The sequence below is a fragment of the Triturus cristatus genome, chromosome 9 (assembly GCF_964204655.1).
Source record: "Triturus cristatus chromosome 9, aTriCri1.1, whole genome shotgun sequence".
NCBI lineage: Eukaryota > Metazoa > Chordata > Amphibia > Caudata > Salamandridae > Triturus > Triturus cristatus.
Window position 1 is genome coordinate 399,059,284 of NC_140592.1, and position 18,752 is coordinate 399,078,035.

At 42.6% G+C, this 18,752-nt stretch overlaps 1 protein-coding gene across 1 annotated transcript in view; it reads right to left on the minus strand.

Moving 5' to 3' along the window:
- Positions 1-2,027: 2,027 nt before the first annotated feature.
- Positions 2,028-18,752, minus strand: part of LOC146798031 (uncharacterized) — a 44,918-nt gene continuing 28,193 nt past the window's right edge. The window contains exon 3 of the mRNA XM_085627688.1: positions 2,028-2,157. Coding sequence (XP_085483814.1) covers positions 2,028-2,157 — 130 coding nt within the window. The remainder of the gene's footprint in view (positions 2,158-18,752) is intronic.

Consider the following 18,752-nt stretch of genomic DNA (forward strand, 5'->3'; position numbering starts at 1 on the left):
CTGCCCCCATCACCATCAGAATACCTTGACCACAAAACAGGGCCCAGACCTGACGATCATCTGTAAATGGGTATTCAGAGTAGCCCAGCACTCTCAACAACTGTTATGCTCAATGGGTAGTCCGCAGGCTATTAGATTGTTCGACCCCAAAGGAAACTGTCCCCTCTTTGGGCACAAGAAGCCGATAATTGCATGAGGGATCAATAAAAGTCAACCAAGGAAACAGTTTTTTTTGCCAAGCTTGGAGTGAGCACTTTGTCCTGTGGGAGGTGAGCTAGGGGAATCTGTCTATGGTGCTGCATCCAGCATTAAAGCACCAGTGCCAAATCTCTATAAAGTAACTACTGAACGTTACTTTTACTTTGTAGTGTGACACTTAGGACATCTGGCTTTGGACTGTATCTCTGAACAACACTGATTCAGGTACTGCATTAGGTGAAATGATCCTTTACCGAGTATCATTAGTTTTGGCGTAGTTACACTGCAGAGACTCCCGGTAGTCTTTGTGAACAATTTTCATAAAACCTCATGTAATCAGTATTTCTTGCGCTTAGGAGCTAAACTACTACTTGGAGTTGGAGCTCTAGCTAGGAAGGCAGCAGACGTCTGGTTTTCAGTGCATCCTAGTTATGTGTGTAGAATTGCATGATTAATTGTCTTAAAAAACTTTCCTTTAGGCAAAAGAACGGACTGAACGATAACCTTAATAACTGTTGCTACTGAGAAAACATTCTGAGTTTCTAACCTCACACAACCCCCTTGAATAAGCACTGGCTGCTCCACAAGCTACCACTGGAGAGTCAAGAGCTAAAGCATATTGAGTTGGAGCACAGCATCAACACACCAGTGATAAACAACCTCAACTGTTAAAATTCAGGCATAGTGGCCTGGGGCCCCAAGAAAGGGTCCTGCAAATGCCACTGATCTTCACAGTAATTTTTAAGGCTAGGTTCAAATGCCAGGTGAAAGTTGCACTGTCAAGCCAGATCTAAACATCCAAGTAGGTTATTGACTGCCCTCCTACTATCTGTACAACTGCCCGAGAAAAGCATCATAAACTATGTAGTTACCAAAGACACTTTAATAGCAATACAATGTCATGTGTGAACTGAAAGATCAAGTTTAGGCATTAAGATAAATAAACAAAATGATTACAGCTGCGTTGAGGGCAAGCCTTTTCTTGTGGAAGCTCACATCTCCTGCCCAGTCAAAACATTTACTCCTGGCTCCCAACATGTGAGGGGAGCCACATCCTCTCTCTAGTGATGCTCACATAATTGTTTGGCGACAGCTGCGCTGTCAAGCCAGACCACAATAAAGGGAAAATGCAGGACACCATACAAAATACAAAGACAGTTCATACAACGGCAACAGAGGAAAAATATGGGGAAGTCAATGGGTGCAGTTAAAAATATTCGGGGGCACTCTCCTATACCTAGGACATCCCACAGTACAACATTCAAAAGCTGAATAAGCTGCTGCTATGTTCTAGTGAAGAGCAGTGGACTATTCTTCAGTGCACTATTCCCTATTTATTTGGTAGTCACAAATGACGCACAACTTGAACAGACCTTCAACAGATGTGAACTATGAACATTGGAGGCCACAAATCAGGGATGTCCAACAAGGGGCCAGGAGGACTTGATCCACTCCAGATCTTTAGGCTCACCATTCACCACGTAAAAGACTTCCATTTACATGCAACAAATGAAAATCTGCCATGGTTCTGCCCCTCTTGGACCAATGGTGGACACAATTGTCATAAATCAAAGCAGAGCTTATCTGATATCTTCCCACACAAATTATTAGAGAAGGGTAATGAACACCTGTCTAGCGTTTTCAATAAATCCTGCCTTTCCTTATAAATGCTTTGACTGAGAACCTAGGTGAAATAATTTCACAGATAGACCTTGCAAGCACACAGCAACTGGCACTCATGAAGCCCGGCAGTCCATAAAAAAAATTGTCAATTTGAAACAGTCACAGTACATTCACATTCATTTTGCTTTATTAATAATAGGAAACAGTTAGTCCCCATGTACTGACTGCAAGTCATAGTAATCCAGGCAGAACTTTGTGCCAGCCACCAGAGATCCAGCGAGCTTGAGAGTGGAGACCCAAGAGGGCTCAATTAAATAGTTCTTCGAGGAGGTCAACCTGTATGGAAGAACAGAGTGCATACAATGAAAAGTGGAAAACAATTCTCCAAGATGGTCTTCATGAGAAAAGCAAATTTTATGTATACATATCTATTCATGTAGACTCTTCAACAAGCGGGATAACCATGCCTATTTTTAGCAGGAACGTGCTAAAAGACAAATGTTACTTACCTTTAGTAATAATATTTCCAGTAAATACGTAAACTTCCAGCAGATTCCTCATCGTCTGACTATCCTTTCTTGAGTCAGACTGGTCTGGAAAACCTTTTCACATGAATAGCTTTCCATTGTTGACAGTTAGGGGCCCATTAGTGTGTCGGGCGGATCGCCACCGCCCGCATGGTGGTGGCGATCCGCCCGACATTTCCTCCCGCATGTAAATTCCCCTGCCATATTACTATGGTGGGGGGACCCCGGCGGACGGAAAGACCATCCGATGAGTCGACACGGAAGGGCATGCGTTCTTCTACATTGGGGGTCCATAGCGGGCCCCCAGGGATTCTAGGGGGTGGAGGGTGCACATGGGGGGTACCTTTGGTACCCCCCTGCATTTCAATGTACAACGTGGCAGGCACCGCGTGCACAACTTGGATTTTTGGCATTGCGGCGGACGGTGCTTTCAGCACCGATCGCCACAATGTTAGGAATGCGGGATGCGCCCGCCAGTGTGGCGGGCGCATCCTAATGGTATGTGCGGGACTGCCACATGCATTGCCGGCGGTCCCATATACCGGAGGTATGGCGGGCGGACAACCTAGGAACCTAGAGAGCATAATCAACAATGACAGCATATAACTTGCCTGCATACCTTCGGATCTTATTATGCACATCCCAAACTTATCAGGAGATGAAAGGGTGATTTGCAGGAAGTCCATGTGTTCACCAGAAATATTTCTACTCCAAGTAAGTAACTTTTTCATACATCTTCCAGCTGATTGCTAATATTATGAATAGGTTCAAAGCAATACCTCCTGTGGGAATCACTGACAGAATATCGAAGGTCAGAATATCGACCTACAGAAATATCGACGCAAGAATATCGAAGTCAAAAATATTGTTGTTAAATATATCGTTTTTTATTTAAGTAAAAAAATAATGTAAAATAAAGTAAATAATACATAAAATTAAAATAAACATAGTTAAAAATATTTTTTAATGTTTAAAAATTATAAGTAATATAGATATAATGTAAAAATTCATTAAACATATACATATAATATATAATACATATATATATAGGGGCAGATTTACAATAACTGGCGCATCCCTGCATATCAGCAGGGATGCGCCAGTTATTGTGCGTCACGGCTCCACCACCATGGATGCGCCGCATTTACAATGCGGCGCACCATGGGGCAAAAATCGGACATATGCTCACGCATCTGTGCCATAAAGGCAGCGCATTGCTGGAGTTGCGTCGCAAGCGCGGCGCAGCTCCAGCAAGGCTCTGGGGTGCCCTATCTTCACAATGCTGCGTCAATCCTTACACCTGCTTCAAGCAGGCGCAGGGTTTTGACGCAGCATGGGCTCAAAAGTGACTGAGTGAAATCTTGTAGATTACACTCAGCCACTTTTAAGAGGCGTTCCTGCGACGGAACGCCCCCCCCCCTACGCAGGAAAGCTTACTTCTGGCGCAGGGCTTTACAACGTGACGCATCTCCCAGATGCGTCACGTTGTAAATACCCCGCAGCATGGAGCTCGTTTTGCGCCGCCGCTGTGTCACAAAAGTGACGCAACGGCGGCGTAAAAGAGGCGCAAGGGGCTTGGAAATCTGCCCCATAGTGTCTCGGCCTTGATTCTGTGATCTCTTTCGACCGACCTGACGGGAGAAACTTGCCGTTGAGGATTGGTGGTATGATGACTGATTATAAGATTGTCAATACTGAGATTGATACTGCTGATTTTGTTGGGTTGATTGGTATCCTCCTCTTGACGTAAAACTACATCCTCTTGCGCCTCTGAAAGACCCTTCGCCTGTATTGAAGGGCACATAAAGATCTAGCGGTATCCGTCTCAGTTTTAATAGCTAGGAGGGCCTCATCAATTTGCTTGCCAAACAAAGAATCCCCGTCGTAGGCCATGTCAAGAATCTTTGTTTGGACTTCAGGTCTGAAAGTAGTGACTTTAAGGCACCCCTGGAGTCTAAGCACTGCAGCTCCAGCAAGTTGACGGAAATTGGTGTTAACAATGTCCAGTGCACAATCTATCGTTTCTGATGCAGCACGTTCACCCTACAATAGGATTTTCCTGGCCTCATGTCTATGGTCTTCCGGGATGAGGTCAATGAGACCCGCCATATCTGACCACATTTGTCGGTCATAACGGCTGATAATCGCTAAAGCATTAGCAGCTCTAATAGAGGCCGCTGCCATTGAGGAAAATGTCATGCCTATGAGGTCCAGATGGCGTCCTTCCTTGTCAGGAGGCGTGGTGATAGGCGTTGCAGGATTCTTTGATCGCTGTTGGGCGGCTTGCGAAATGACTGAATCCGGTCGTGGATGACCTATAAGGCAAGATGGGCTATTTGCAGGAGCACGGTGTTTCTTCTCTATGTGAAGAAGCACTGCCGGGATAGATGCAGGCGTCTTCATTATCTTAACCCCCTCCTGCCAGATGTAGTCTATGATGGGTACAGCTCGCATGATTTTTCTGGACTCCTCCTTGAAATCATGCAAAAAACAATCTGTCTGTTCGACAGTAATGGACAGTTGGAATCTAGCGGCCGCCCCCTGCATCAAATTATGAAAGCTCCCGATAACCTCAGGAAGAGAATCAGAGGGTAGTGGAAGAGGCGGAGAAGGCATCGGAATTATATATTCGTCCCAGGGATCCGGAATGGGAGTATTGTCAGGTAATTTGCCCTCCTCAACCTCATCTTCAGAGGAGGAAGTGTCCTGCTGCACCTGGTCAGAAGGACCCGAAGGATGAGCCGGTGTAAAAGGAGCATCAGGCTCAGGTAAACGATCAGGAACCACCGCTGGTGGGGTTGGAGTTTGAGAGACAGCCTGTTGAGGGGGAAACCTTTGGCGGTAATCCGCCAGCATAGCTTGAAGATCCTGCATCAGCGTTGGAGGAAGGTGACTTATTTCCCTCTGGTGTGACTCCCTTCTGTGGAACTGATATTTATGATGTGGAATCATAAGTTGCTCCTGATAATATTGTTCCTGATGGTCGTCGTCATCCTGACATTTGATGTTAAGCTCAGAAGGATGATGAGCTATGCCATAAGGTCCCTCATCGTCCTCGTCCTCATAATCATCATCTTCTACGTAAGTTTCTAAGAGGTGTGAAGGCAGAAGCGGAGAAATCTTACTATAATCCTGTTGCACAATGGGCCTTTGGAAAGTCTTGAGTTGGGAAAGTCCAGACGACATTGGCATTGACTGTGAAGGTACAGTAATCACCGTTGACTCGTTGATTTGAATTGGTATATCCATAGTCGACGGACTCTTCGTCGACGGACTCTTTGTGGACGGGCTCTTCGTCGACGGGCTCTTTGTCGACGGTGTCTTCATCGTCGGTGCCGTCGTTGACGGAACGGTTATTTGACGGAGCAGTAGCCGACGGTGTCATCGTCGACGGGACAGACATCGACAATGTAGTAGACTTTGTCGATGGTAACGCCTTCGTAGACGATGGAGGGTTCGTCGACGTTGCCCTCGACGATGGATTTGACGTCGACGGTGTAGTCGTCGACGGGGACTTCGTCAATGATTTTCTCGACGACAATTCTTCAAGAACAGACTTAGGGGTCTATTATAATGGCGAGCGATCTGCCCGCCATTATTCACCGCCCGCCTCCAATTTCCCCCCACCATATTAGGATGGCGGGGGGACCCCGACGGACGGAAAGACCGTCTGCCGGTTTTCCGCCGGTCTAACAGGAGACCGGGCAGAAAAGGGGATTGATATGGTGGCGGTGTCTCCAAGACACCGCCATCCATATCAAGATGAAGGCAGTGAAGTGCCTTTACATGGCGGCATTGCCGCCATGGAAAGGCATGCAGAGTCTGCATGTGGGGGCCCCTTGCAGGCCCCCAGGGTGTTGAGGGGGTGGGGGTGCACAAGGGGGGTACCTATGGTACCTCCCTGCATTTGCACACACAACGTGGCAGGCACCACGCGGTGCCTGCCACGTTGTGCATGCAAATGCACAAATGCCTTTTTAACATTGCATCGGGTGCTGCTGAAAGCACCGCCTGCCAAATATTAAAAATGCGGGATGCGCCCGCCAGTGTGGCGGGCGCATCCTAATTGGATTTGTGGGACCGCCGCACACATAGCGGGCAGTCCCATTTGCCGAAACGATGGCGGGCGGACATCGTAATAGACCCCTTAGTCTTGGTTGTGATTAAGATTCTGGTAGACAGAATAGGTGAGGTAATGGCCGTCGTCGAGACAGTTGCTGTCGACGATGGGGCAGAAGAAGTCACACAAACCATCATCTACGAGGGCGTCAATGTGACAGATTTGACATGTCCTTTACTCACGGTTTTTGAAGAAAATGTTTTCTTAGACTCCTTGACCGATGTAGAGGGTGTAGACAGCGTTGACCCAGAGGAAATATTAGGTGACCCATGTAAAGGGTCAGTGACATCATGGGAAGATTTGTGGTATTTTCTTCCCTCACTAGAAGAGCTGTCATGAGATCTAGCTCTCTTGCTAGAAGTAGAGGCTCGGTCTTCCTCCTCAGCCGAAGTGGATTTGAGCCATAAAAGTAGTTTTTCCTCTCTATCCCTAAGTGTCTTGTCAGGGAAAATACGGCAGATCTTGCAGTCTTTTGCCTCATGCTTCGGATAAAGGCAATAAATGCAATCCTTATGCTGGTCATCAACATGGACCCTTTTCTTATCACAGGTCTTGCAGGGTTTGAATAGAGCTTTCCTGTCAGACATTCTGAAGAGATGAAAAGAAGAAACTGAGAGGCACTCAGGGAGAATCCCTTCCATACGACGTGCGGTGAAAATCTGAGGAGAACTGCCTCTGCTGAGAGTGTTCCAGAGGGTGCTGGTAGCTGATTGGTTGGAGCTGACTTTTGGTTCTTTTTACCATAAGGATGTAGATAGCTACTAAGATTTAGGCCTTAGGCTTTTTTCTTTTTAGCCTACTATTTATTTATGACACTACTTTTGTATTTTACCGTGGGACTCCCACCTCGGCGACGGGGAATGATTCAGGCATGTGAATCTATGAAAGATACCCCAATTAAAATAAATTACACTTATACATATAATATATAATACATATACTTATTAATATGTTTTAATAATTATTTTAATAACTCATAAATTGTTAAAACATATCTTATAAATTATAAATACATCTATACATATAAAACAATAATATAAATACAAATTAAATAAATATATATTACAATTTTTTTTTTTTAAATCTTTTTAAAATTAATTATATACTACATTAACTAAAACAATACAAAAAATATTAGATAGCAGAGGAAATAAAATTACTATTCCAACTCCAAACAGTACAACAGTAGGGAAAGTGTTGGATAGATTAGGGGTAAAAATTAGTATTCCCACAGCAGAAATTGCAACAGTAAGGAAAGTGTTAGATAGCGTAAGGATAAAAATTACTATTCCAACTCCAAACAGTAGAACAGTAGGGAAAGTGTTGAATAGCGTAGGGTAAACATTACTATTCCCACTCCAGTGAGTACAACAGTAGAGAAAGTGTTGGATAGCATAAGGGTAAAAATTACTATTCCCACTCCAGGGACTGCAACAGTAGGGAAAGTGTTGGTTATCGGAAGGGTTAAAATTACTATTCCCACTCCAGTTAGGGCAGTTAGTGCAACAGTAAGGAAAGTATCGGATAGAGGAGGGGATAAAACTACTATTCCAACTCCAAACAGTGCAACAGTAGGGAAAATGTTGGATAGCGTTGGGGTAAAAATTACTATTCCCACTCCAGGGAGTGCAACAGTAGGAATAGTGTTGGATAGCATAGGTGTAAAAATTACTATTCACACTCCAGTGAGTGCAACAGTAGGGAAAGTGTTGGATAGCGTAGGGGTAAAACTTACTATTCCCACTCCAGTGAGTGCAACAGTAGAGAAAGGGTTGGATAGCGTAGGGGTAAAAATTATTATTCACACTCCAGTGAGTGCAACAGTAGGGAAAGGGTTGGATAGCGTAGGGGTTAAAATTACTATTCCCACCCCAGTGAGTGCAACAGTAGGGAAAGTGTTGGATAGCGTAGGGGTAAAAATGACTATTCCCACTCCAGTGAGTGCAACAGTAGGGAAAGTGTTGGATAGCGTAGGGGTAAAAATTACTATTCCTACTCCAGTGAGTGCAACAGTAGGGAAAGTGTTGGTTAGCGTAGGGGTAAAAATTACTATTCCCACTCCAGTGAGTGCAACAGTAGGGAACGTATTGGAAAGCGTAGGGGTAAAAATTACTATATTACTATTCCCACTCCAGTGAGTGCAACAGTAGGGAAAGTGATGTAAAATAAATAACATATTGATAATTAATTAACAAAAAAAATAATAATAAATACTAATAAAATTAAATTAATATTTACTTAAATAACATTAGATTACTTCCCACCCTATTCCCCCATAAATACACAACCCGCTAGACATAACAAATAACACAATTTATTTAAATATCAATTAATCAATTAATGCAAATTAATTGCCAATGTAAAAATTAACTAACAATAAATTAATAATCAATGCCATTAAAGAAAAATTAATAATTACTTAATTATAATAAATTACTTCCCATCCTATGCCCCTATAAACCTACAATCCGCATAAAAAATAACAATATTAATGTAATTATCAATTAATCAATTAATAAAAATTAATTACCAATTAATAATAAATTAACAAAATATTAACTAACAATACATGAAAAATAATAATAAATTAATTATAATTAAATATAATTATAAGTTAAGCAATTAATAATTATTAATTACCAATTAATAATTAATTAACAAACAATTAATAATCAATACGGTTACTTCCCACCCTATTCCACTATAAACCCACAACCCGCTACACATAAATATAACATAACTAATTTAATTATCATTAATAAATTAATAAACATTAACTACCAATTAATAATTCATGAATACATTAATTAACAATAACAATAAATAAAAAAGAACAATAAATTAATTATAATTAATATAATGATACATGAATCAATTTAAAAAAATAGGTACCAATTAATAATTAATTAACAATAAATTAATAATCAATAACAATAATTAAAAACATTCATTAAATAATAATAATTAAATTACTTCCCACCCTATTCCCCTATAAACCGACAACTCACTCTGATACTAAAATGCTAAATTAACTTTTTTTTTGGACTAATTTCTAAACATTTAATACATATATTTAAACATAATAAAAATACATTACAAAAAATGTTAAACATACATATAAAATACATACTAAAATATATAACACTAATATAAATATCGATATTATTAACAACAATATTTTTGCTAACTATATTACTTACTTCGATATTACTTACTTCGATATAAAAAAAAAACTATATTACTTACCTTAAGGTCGATATTTTGGTCACCGATATTCTTGACATCGTTATTCTGTCCCTATGATATTAAAAACTCGATATTAGTGTAGGTCGATATAAAAAAAACGATATTTTGACTGAGCTCCCTCCTGTGGAGAAGGGATTGAGTAGTACCGGTTAACCAATGAGGTCATGCAAAATAGACTTTGGAAAGTATCTGTCTTTGCGTGCTTGGCTTGTGAGGTAGTAATGTTTACCAAACGTATGTAAGGTTGGCCACCAGGCAAATGTCAACCAATAGAATGCCTCTGATGACATCCATGGAAGCAGCCATGGCCACAATAATGGGTACAAATGTTCTCCAAAGGATCTTTATTGGTTAGGACATAACATATATTTATAAAGAGGATGATCCAACACAATATGGTGCATTTGATTACCGCGTTGCACTTCTTAGTTCCGGCAAAGCCCACAAAGAGCTGATCAACCACTTTGTACAGTCAAGTTGATATAATACGATACCAAACCTAGGGTCCAATATATGCAGCTACACGTCCTCTTTGGTAGTATGAGGAGGAGGGAAGAAGGATGGAAGAGTAATGGACTGCATATATTCTTTTTGCCTTATGTGTCTATACGCATCTCTCTACATTTGTCACTTTTTTGCAGTGTAATCACTCGAGCACCAAGCTCTAATTTACAGACAGAAAATATTTTAAATTAAACACTAACTCACCTTTATCCTTGCAGGAAAGTCTTAGTACAGTATTTTGCTTTGAATATGTAACATTTTGGGTCTGATTTAGAGGTCAGTGAGCAGAGTACTGTCCGTCAGGGTGGTGGGGAACATCACCTTCGTCACCCAACGCACTATGGATTGCCAAATTTAGAGATGATCGCTGACACTGCAGTCATCTCTGTACATTAAAGGGAACTGCTGTCACAACAGTTCTATTGTATGTACTGAAAGTTTGGTGGATGGCCATGCACATTCTGAACAGGAAGTATTGTTCAAATATCCTGGATAATGGTACAGGAGCCAAGCATGAGCCAGCCACACCTTGCTTGCACCAAAAGGTGGGATAAGACTCACGGATCAATTGCTGGGGAGGTGTATACTGAAATAGGAGTTCTAACTTCAGGCCCAAAGGCACAAATGTCAAGATTTATTATAACATGAACTCCTGAATTTACCAGTGATCACTGAGAAAAGTCAAGGCCAATATCCAATCCAGCAGTCTAAAACACTTAGGCCAAACAGCAGACAGCTATGAAGGCTCCAGCAAAAAAGAAGGTTAGCACATCAGTCAATAGTATTGCATGGGGATGCAGGGGCTCTGGCTAAGGCACTTATGGGACTCCTTAGGAAGCACCTTAGGCACAGGAAGACTTCAGGGCAGGAAGAGCAAAGTCCAGATAAGAAGCCATGTCTCAAAAATAACCTTTCCTGGCAACAATGTTGATGGGTTACTCTTGCTACACTCAGTTTGCACCCATGTTGCATCTTTGCACCTTTCTGTTTCAGCCCTGGGGTGTTTATACATTTAGGGCTTTACTGTAGCTTCCTTCCTCACCTCCTCCTTGGCGGTGGTTGCCTTGCTGCTTCTGTTCGGCCAAGTACATTTCAGCATTGTGAATCCCCTCTTCAAATTACTGGCATTCTCCAGGTAACTGTGGTTACCAGTTGCCGCACTTACACAACTATATCATGTATAAATTACCTGAACCAGTTTCTGTTATCTTTATAACTAATTGTTCTCCGTCCTCCAGGAGACTACATGGTGTTGACAAAACCTTCACGTCCTGGATGACTGTCAGCTATCACCACTCTTGTAGGCAGCAGCTGTAGCTGCCTATCTCTTGCTTACGTCTTACTTACCCCTCTACCTCTCAAGTCGCCCCTTGGCCCTGAGTTGGAAACGCTTTGTAGACCACCCCAAAGAAAGAAAGTAAGATTCTTGTCTGCAGATCAGAAACACCCTTGATCTACACTCAAACCTGGCAACAATAAGGTACACAGGGAGGCATTATATGACTTGGCATATTACGGACAACTCGTACCACCATGCAGTTAGACAGACAGCTATACATTAGAAAACCTTAACCTGATAGGTTAGGGAAGTGTGATGAAATATGAATATGGCTTATTTAACCCTTTCCTAAATTTGTATTATTGCTGAGCTATTCATAGTAGTACAACCATGCTAATACTCGTGAATTATACACGAACTGTGTATAAAATCTAATGTGCGAATGTAAGGGTTTCGGGGTACAGGCTGGGCTCTGTAAATAACACCTAGAGAAGACAGAATCTCTGACACGTTTGTATGACTGCAAATTCCCCCTCCCCACCGCCAGAGAACAATTCAACAGGAGAGGAGTGAAAGGACACCCCTACTTCTCATTTCCCCAAAAAGGTCGCAGATACCTTTCGAGTATTAGATGACCTACCAGGATTAACCAAAATAAATCGAGGGAAACATGACAAACCACTGATACTCTCATGAAATATTCCCCAAGTGAACTACTGTTGCTTAATATGATGATTAGGCCATGCCCAACTTTTAAGCCCCACCACTTTCAAATGTCACCAGTTGCCACTGGTCCGAACAATGTCCTTTCAGGCTTAGAGTGTCGCATAAATTATGCAAAAAAGAGAAGTAGGAACCCTGGGTAGCTCCCACGTTTTTTAAAACGTGGGGGCCCTTGGTAGTTCCCTGAAACCCGCGAACTAGCAAGGACCCCCTACATTAGTGCTGACTGACATTGGGCATACTTACTGCATGTGTTAAGAAAAAATAACTTTGGTCAAAACTACAATAAAAGGATACAAATACCATAACTGAACCATATGGCATAGGTGCACACTAACTACAAAATATCAGACATGTGGCATTGAAACCCTTGGAAGAATGCTTCATGGATCACTGAGTGGTACAGAGATATAAGTGGACATCATAGATCACATGATGCCTGATTATGAGTCAGGCAGAATAGAATTACCTCTTGTAATTCTGCTATGTCTTCTTCCATGTAGCTGGTTCTTCCATACCTAGTTTGTACAGAAGCCAAGCCTCATTCCTGTTTCTCTTTCCTGGTGGCCTCTGCTAGAAAATACTTTGGCCTTTATTTACTTACTTCCCCGCACCCCTCTTTCACACCTCATCCCACCCATAGGCACACACATACATGTGAAGCCGCAGGCGATGTCAGGCCAACAGGAGAATCAGGAACAGAGACAGGAGAAGGAGACACAAAGTCCTTACGACATCGAGAAAGGTGAGGTCGATCTCGGAGCCGCATCCCTGTCCGAGCGATATCGAGATCCATGCCTCTTCTTTTTCTTATGTTTCTTGGACTTGGAAGCATGCCCCGACGTCGACTTCGACGCCAACCTCGATCTCGACCTCGACCTCGATCTTGATCTTCTTCGACCTCTTTTCTCCTTTTTCATCCTGGCAATGAATAACTTGACCTCCCTTTCCTTCAGAGCCTTTGTGCTCGTCTTGCGGCAGCAAGAACGTCCTTTGACATCATGATCCGATGAAAGGCACCAGACACAGTCCTCGTGCGGATACGTAATCGACATGTGCTTACTGCACTCCCTGCAAGGCTTAAACCCAGACTTCTTAGTCGACATCTTCAGCTGCAGACAAGAAGAAAGAGAGATACCAGCAGGAAAACAAAGTATCCAGCTAAAGCTACAGAGAGAGTCCCCGAAAACCGTTAGTGTCGACGGCGCGGAAAAAAGGGAACTGACGTCATCACGCCGACGAGGTCTTCTTATGGATCCGGCGACGTCAGCGGAGTCGCGAGCGGAGCTGTGTCTCTGTGACGTCGTCTTCGACCTCATCGGCGTGGAGTGCTACAAAAGTTTCCGAATGTTTCTGGCGCAGGGGATATTCACATGGTGAGGAATTCACTGGCAGATGTATCCATCAGAAGGTAAATGTATGTATCGAGTGAAACCCCATGGATTGGCAAATTCTGTGTGAGTTTTATGGCTGGATAAATCGTCCCTACATGGCACTTCCCCTTTCCAATGGCCTTTACTCATAATTGCATAGTACTGGGGTGACATCACCGCAGGGTAATTGTACAATCACATGTGATTTACCATTACCCAAGTACCATGCAACTCATAATCTGGGTAATAGTGTTGCTTTATGTGTTGATAGACAAGGCACGCAGGCAGAACGGTGAAACTGCTTCTCGGAATAGTGGAGCAATTTGGTACAGTCTCCAGCGTGAAAATAAATTGGGGCAAATTTTATTACTTGCACTGAGTGACAGGCCAACAGGTTTCATCTCACAGCTCCTCCTCAGGTGGGAAGCAAAGACTTTTCAGTATTGTGATGCTCACACATTGTACTAAATGAAGCCAAATACTTAACATATGGAGACTGATGGCTAGCTTGAAAAAGTTGCAGGACTTCAGGATGAAACTATCACTGTCTTTGAGGAGCAGAGCATTGTCTAAAATGGCGGTTCTCCCCCGGTGTGTGTGCATGTTCCATGGATGCACATACCAATATCCCAGAACACTTTTTAAACATCTAGATATACTGTTAACACAATTTTTCTAAGTGGTTACTAGTCTTGACAGCAAAACGGGACAGTGAAGATATATAGACTGAAACTCAAGGACAAGGAAATTGGACTATTACATAGCAGTGCAGTTACAATTTATAACGGTTGGTTTGCTGTGGGAAATGGGATTGAAGGCAAATGACTGGCTGCATTACAGGTTTCCTCCTATCGAGCTTAATTGGGAAGAACCATTCCTTGTGCAGTTAGGGTCTTAATGGTGGCACCAACTATCACACAAATAAAAAGAGGAAAAAGAAAAAAATATATAAAAAGGCAACCCTCTTATGCTGAAACGGACATTTTATAAAGACGAAGGTCGTGATTTAAAGGAGGGTGGTCTTTACTCTGTTGGAAAGGGTGACAAAGGACATTACTTCCACCACACTGATGGAGAGAAGACTGCCATATTTGAGTTCACCACTGGCCCGTCAGTGATTTATGTGCCCTCACACAAACCTTTATGTCACTGCTGTTTCTCTCAAAGCTCTACAAGTTTGGTGGACGGCCACCATCTGTTGCCAAACTTTTTTGTTTTTCCGAAATTCACTCCCAAAGGGGGAGTATGTTTCTAAAAAAAAAAAAAATCCTAATCAGCCCCAAACCCTGGAAGTTTTCCATCAAGGTTTCGGGGTCTTTATTTTGTTTTCGGTCCTTGACCAACTGGTTTTTTCATGGCCGACAATAAAAAAAGACATGAGACTGTCTACTCTAAATACGGTGGGCAGTCTGAAGTCCTTACTCTGATGGCCCCTTCTCCATCTCGATGGAAGGTAGGAGTAGTACAAACATGGGAGATCTATTTGTAAATAATACATTTAGATCATTTGTGGAATCATAATGATAACATTCTTCACAAGCAATTCCTACAGTGCAAAGAAACCAAGGGTGCCTGCGACACATTCCCTGCTTGTCATCAGACGTTTGAAACACAGTAGGGTTAGTCGAGAAACGGGGAAGGGTGTAGTATCAAGATTGTATGTTATGTCACAGTCAAAACCAAGTGATGGTCAAAGCCACAGATGAGATGGATCACAGGGGGTGAGAGGTACTGCCAGACCGGGAATGGCCCAAACCATTTAAACAAATAACAAAAGCAACCAGGAACACGAGATTTGAACAGATTCAACCCAATGTCCTTTACTGAACCTACATCACAGCCACCATGCACAAAATAAACCAGAAGACCAGTAGCATATGGGTTACTTACTGCCAAAACGTCAAACCCATACAGGGACATACATACGCATGGTATGTAACTGTCCCACAGATAGTGATTGCTGTAAGAAAATCATTAATACAATATCAACAAACACTGGAACGCCTATATGGAAAACTGTTGTCAACGAAAAGTAAAATTAAGACAATGCAGTGAAAATGAAAATCACGCCAGTAGGAAGGCACATGGACATAAAATGAACAAGCCTTCACCTACTGGTGGTCATGGATTGACTGGGGTATTTGGAAGACTGGGTGAGGGGTAAGGAAATGTTCAGGTAAACGATGAGAACGGATCACAAACTACAGAAAGACTTGAGAGACCGAAAGAAGTTTAGGTTGGCCATGCTGCTCACATAGTACATATACCCACCATGACCCCCAACAATAAGCGATAAATAGAAACTATGTATAAAGACATAATGGAGTGGGAGAAGGGTTAGAACATACTTATGGGAGAAGGATTATATACAGACATTTTTTTCAATGCTGCTTGACATGAAACCTGCATTTCCTTGGTTGTTCTGTTTTTTTTTCATAGATGGTTGTTTTTTTCTAAGCCACAATTGTTTTTTCATTGTTTTTAAAGTACTGTTTTTTGTTCATACATATGTGTCAGGCCCCTTTCAATGCAACATTACAGGCAGGGACTACTGTGTGACTGATGTTGTTCATCTTGGAGGCCATCCTACTATGGGCCAAGCACAACCGTTTCTGCACTTGATTATCAAGCTAGAGAAGGCAGTCAGACACAAGCGCCTTATGGAGGTAGTGTTGGGGGCAAGAGCTTAGAACTCAATCAGTCAAGACACAATATTATAATATCCAGCGCCATAATTTTGCTTTAAGCAAAAATGTACAACATAATTCTGTATGTAAGTTATACAGGTTTACCAAATTTGCAACCTAACAATGAGACACTACATCTCCCTTCTTCCTGTTAATCATCTCCCCTTCCATAGGGTCAGGTGTCCCCCTAATAATGTCTCTACCCCTCTGTGGGATTAGACAACATCCGTCTCAGATGTAGATGCCTCAAAACGTAATTGCTGTTTCTCTAACCATTGTTTTACACAATAGTCTCAGGAGGGTATGTCAGGGTCGCCTGTGAGCCTGAGTCTCTTGTCCATTTGTGTGGGCTAATGCCCGTGGTTTATCTGTGTTTGTTTGCAGTGATTCAGGCTTTGTGGAGGGCACGACAGGTCACAAACACACTCTCATGGCTCTTCTTCCAGAGGAAACTATGCTTTTCAGTCCCAGGTTTGCATATCATGAAGAGGGAGTTGTAGGGAGAAATGGCAAGCACAGCAGCATCTGACCTCGGCAGCATGTCTCCACAGGACAGCTGCAGTGAGGTGCTATTCAATAGCAGTTCAAGCAACTGGCTGAGTTTCTTGCAGAGACGACTGTGCTAAAATCTGCTGCATCCGGGCTCATCTGAATTCTCCCCTGCCATTCTGCCTTGCCAAACTGCTACTGACAGTGGTAGCAGTATCCGTCTCTTGAGCCCATGCTAGACCGTAGGACTATAAGCTAGTTAACCGACTTGGTACTGTTTACGCTTGAACTGCACAAAAGAGACCAGGTGGCACCCTTTCCAGCACTGACCACTCTGAGATCGCTCTCTTGGGTCATCAGGTTCCCCTGGGGCTCCTCAGGCCCGTAGCACAATGGGGTTCTCTTTGTGGACAGCCTCTTCTACTACAGTGCCAGAGACACTTCTTCCCTCGTTCACCAGGCATACAGTCAGGTGTCTAGGCTCTATTGGTAGACCCTCAGCTCATTCAGCATAAAGCATTGACTTCAGGTGATGTCCCCTCACCTCTGAGACAATAACTATGATACAGACACCAGCCCTGGATGCACAGCATCTCTCCCGAGCACCCCCTTCCATGGACAAGAATAAATTGGACCTAGAACAAGATGTTTTGGTTTAGATCCCATTTTTACACACATTTTATAGACATGGGGTGTGGCCACACTATCTCATGCTTCAGAACCAGTTTGGGGTGGTTCTTTTTCAATTGTCATTTCCAGGCTGCTCTCCAGACACAGCCTTTGTGCACAGTGTTGGATCATACAGCAGAGAGCAATGAGGCGGCTCCAAACAGAGGCATCCACAACAAGGGTACAGTGAAGTGAGATGACTGCATCTGGCTGCCATTAGCCAGTCTTTGGGGAGTAGTAATCATTTTCTGTGGGCTATGTGGGCAGGCCTGCAGAGGTGGTCTCTGTGTAGCATTTAGGGAGGAGAGAAGTCTGAAGAGGGTCCTTCATGGTGACAACGTGTTTTTGGTGAGCCACTAGATGTTGGTTTATATTGACCTTTGTCTATGTGTTTTACCTTTTCTGAGTGTTTCTTTTTTAGTGGCTAAATAATCCACATTGCTTCTCATGTATGTTGTGGTATTTGGTTTTTTAAATTCTGGTAAAGACAACTTTAACTGTTACCATAGTTCATGACAATAACACGACAAAGCCAACTGTTCTCATCATTCACTGTCTTTACTCAACCTTTTGCCTTGCCAGTGGTTTTTGCTGATGCTGTTCCACATCAGCAGAAAGAAACAGCATCTTCAAAAATATAAAAAAGCTGCTTCATCATGATGACACATTCACACAAATGTATCACCAGGCATTTGTTGTGATGCAGCTACCTTGTTTTTCCACAATTGTTAGGATTTGGTTATATTATATGGTATGGTTGTGAGACTTGCAAAAACTGTCTTGGGTTCAGTCAGACTTGCTTGCAGAACCTCTAGCTCAACCCTCGGTAGCTGTGGATTTGAGCAGTGAGGCTTAAATAAAAGAACTAGTTTGAAGCATTTGACAGCACCAAAGAGAATAAGACAGTCACACAACACTAAATAAATCCAACACCATTTTATAAAAATAGATTAGATTTTTATAAAGTTTTAGAGTTCAAGATGAAAAAAATTCAGTGGAGGGTTCCGGAGAGATATATTTTTAAAGAAAACATAAATGTCAGTTAAATTGCAAACAAGCCTGAGAAATTGTACAGTTTGTAAACTTTTGAAAAGTTTGTAAGAGTTGTGTTTAGCTACTCCGGCCCGACTGGAGCAACCAAATCCGATAGGGAGAAAATCATAGGGGACAACAAAGGAGGATTTGGACAGTTACCTGACCTCCAAAGCGTTCTGCAGTCCACTTATGAACTTTGCAGCAGGACCAACATAAATTCAATTGAGTGGTCCTGATGCTGCAGATGCAGGAGATGGAGGATGCTCCAGGATGCTCTAG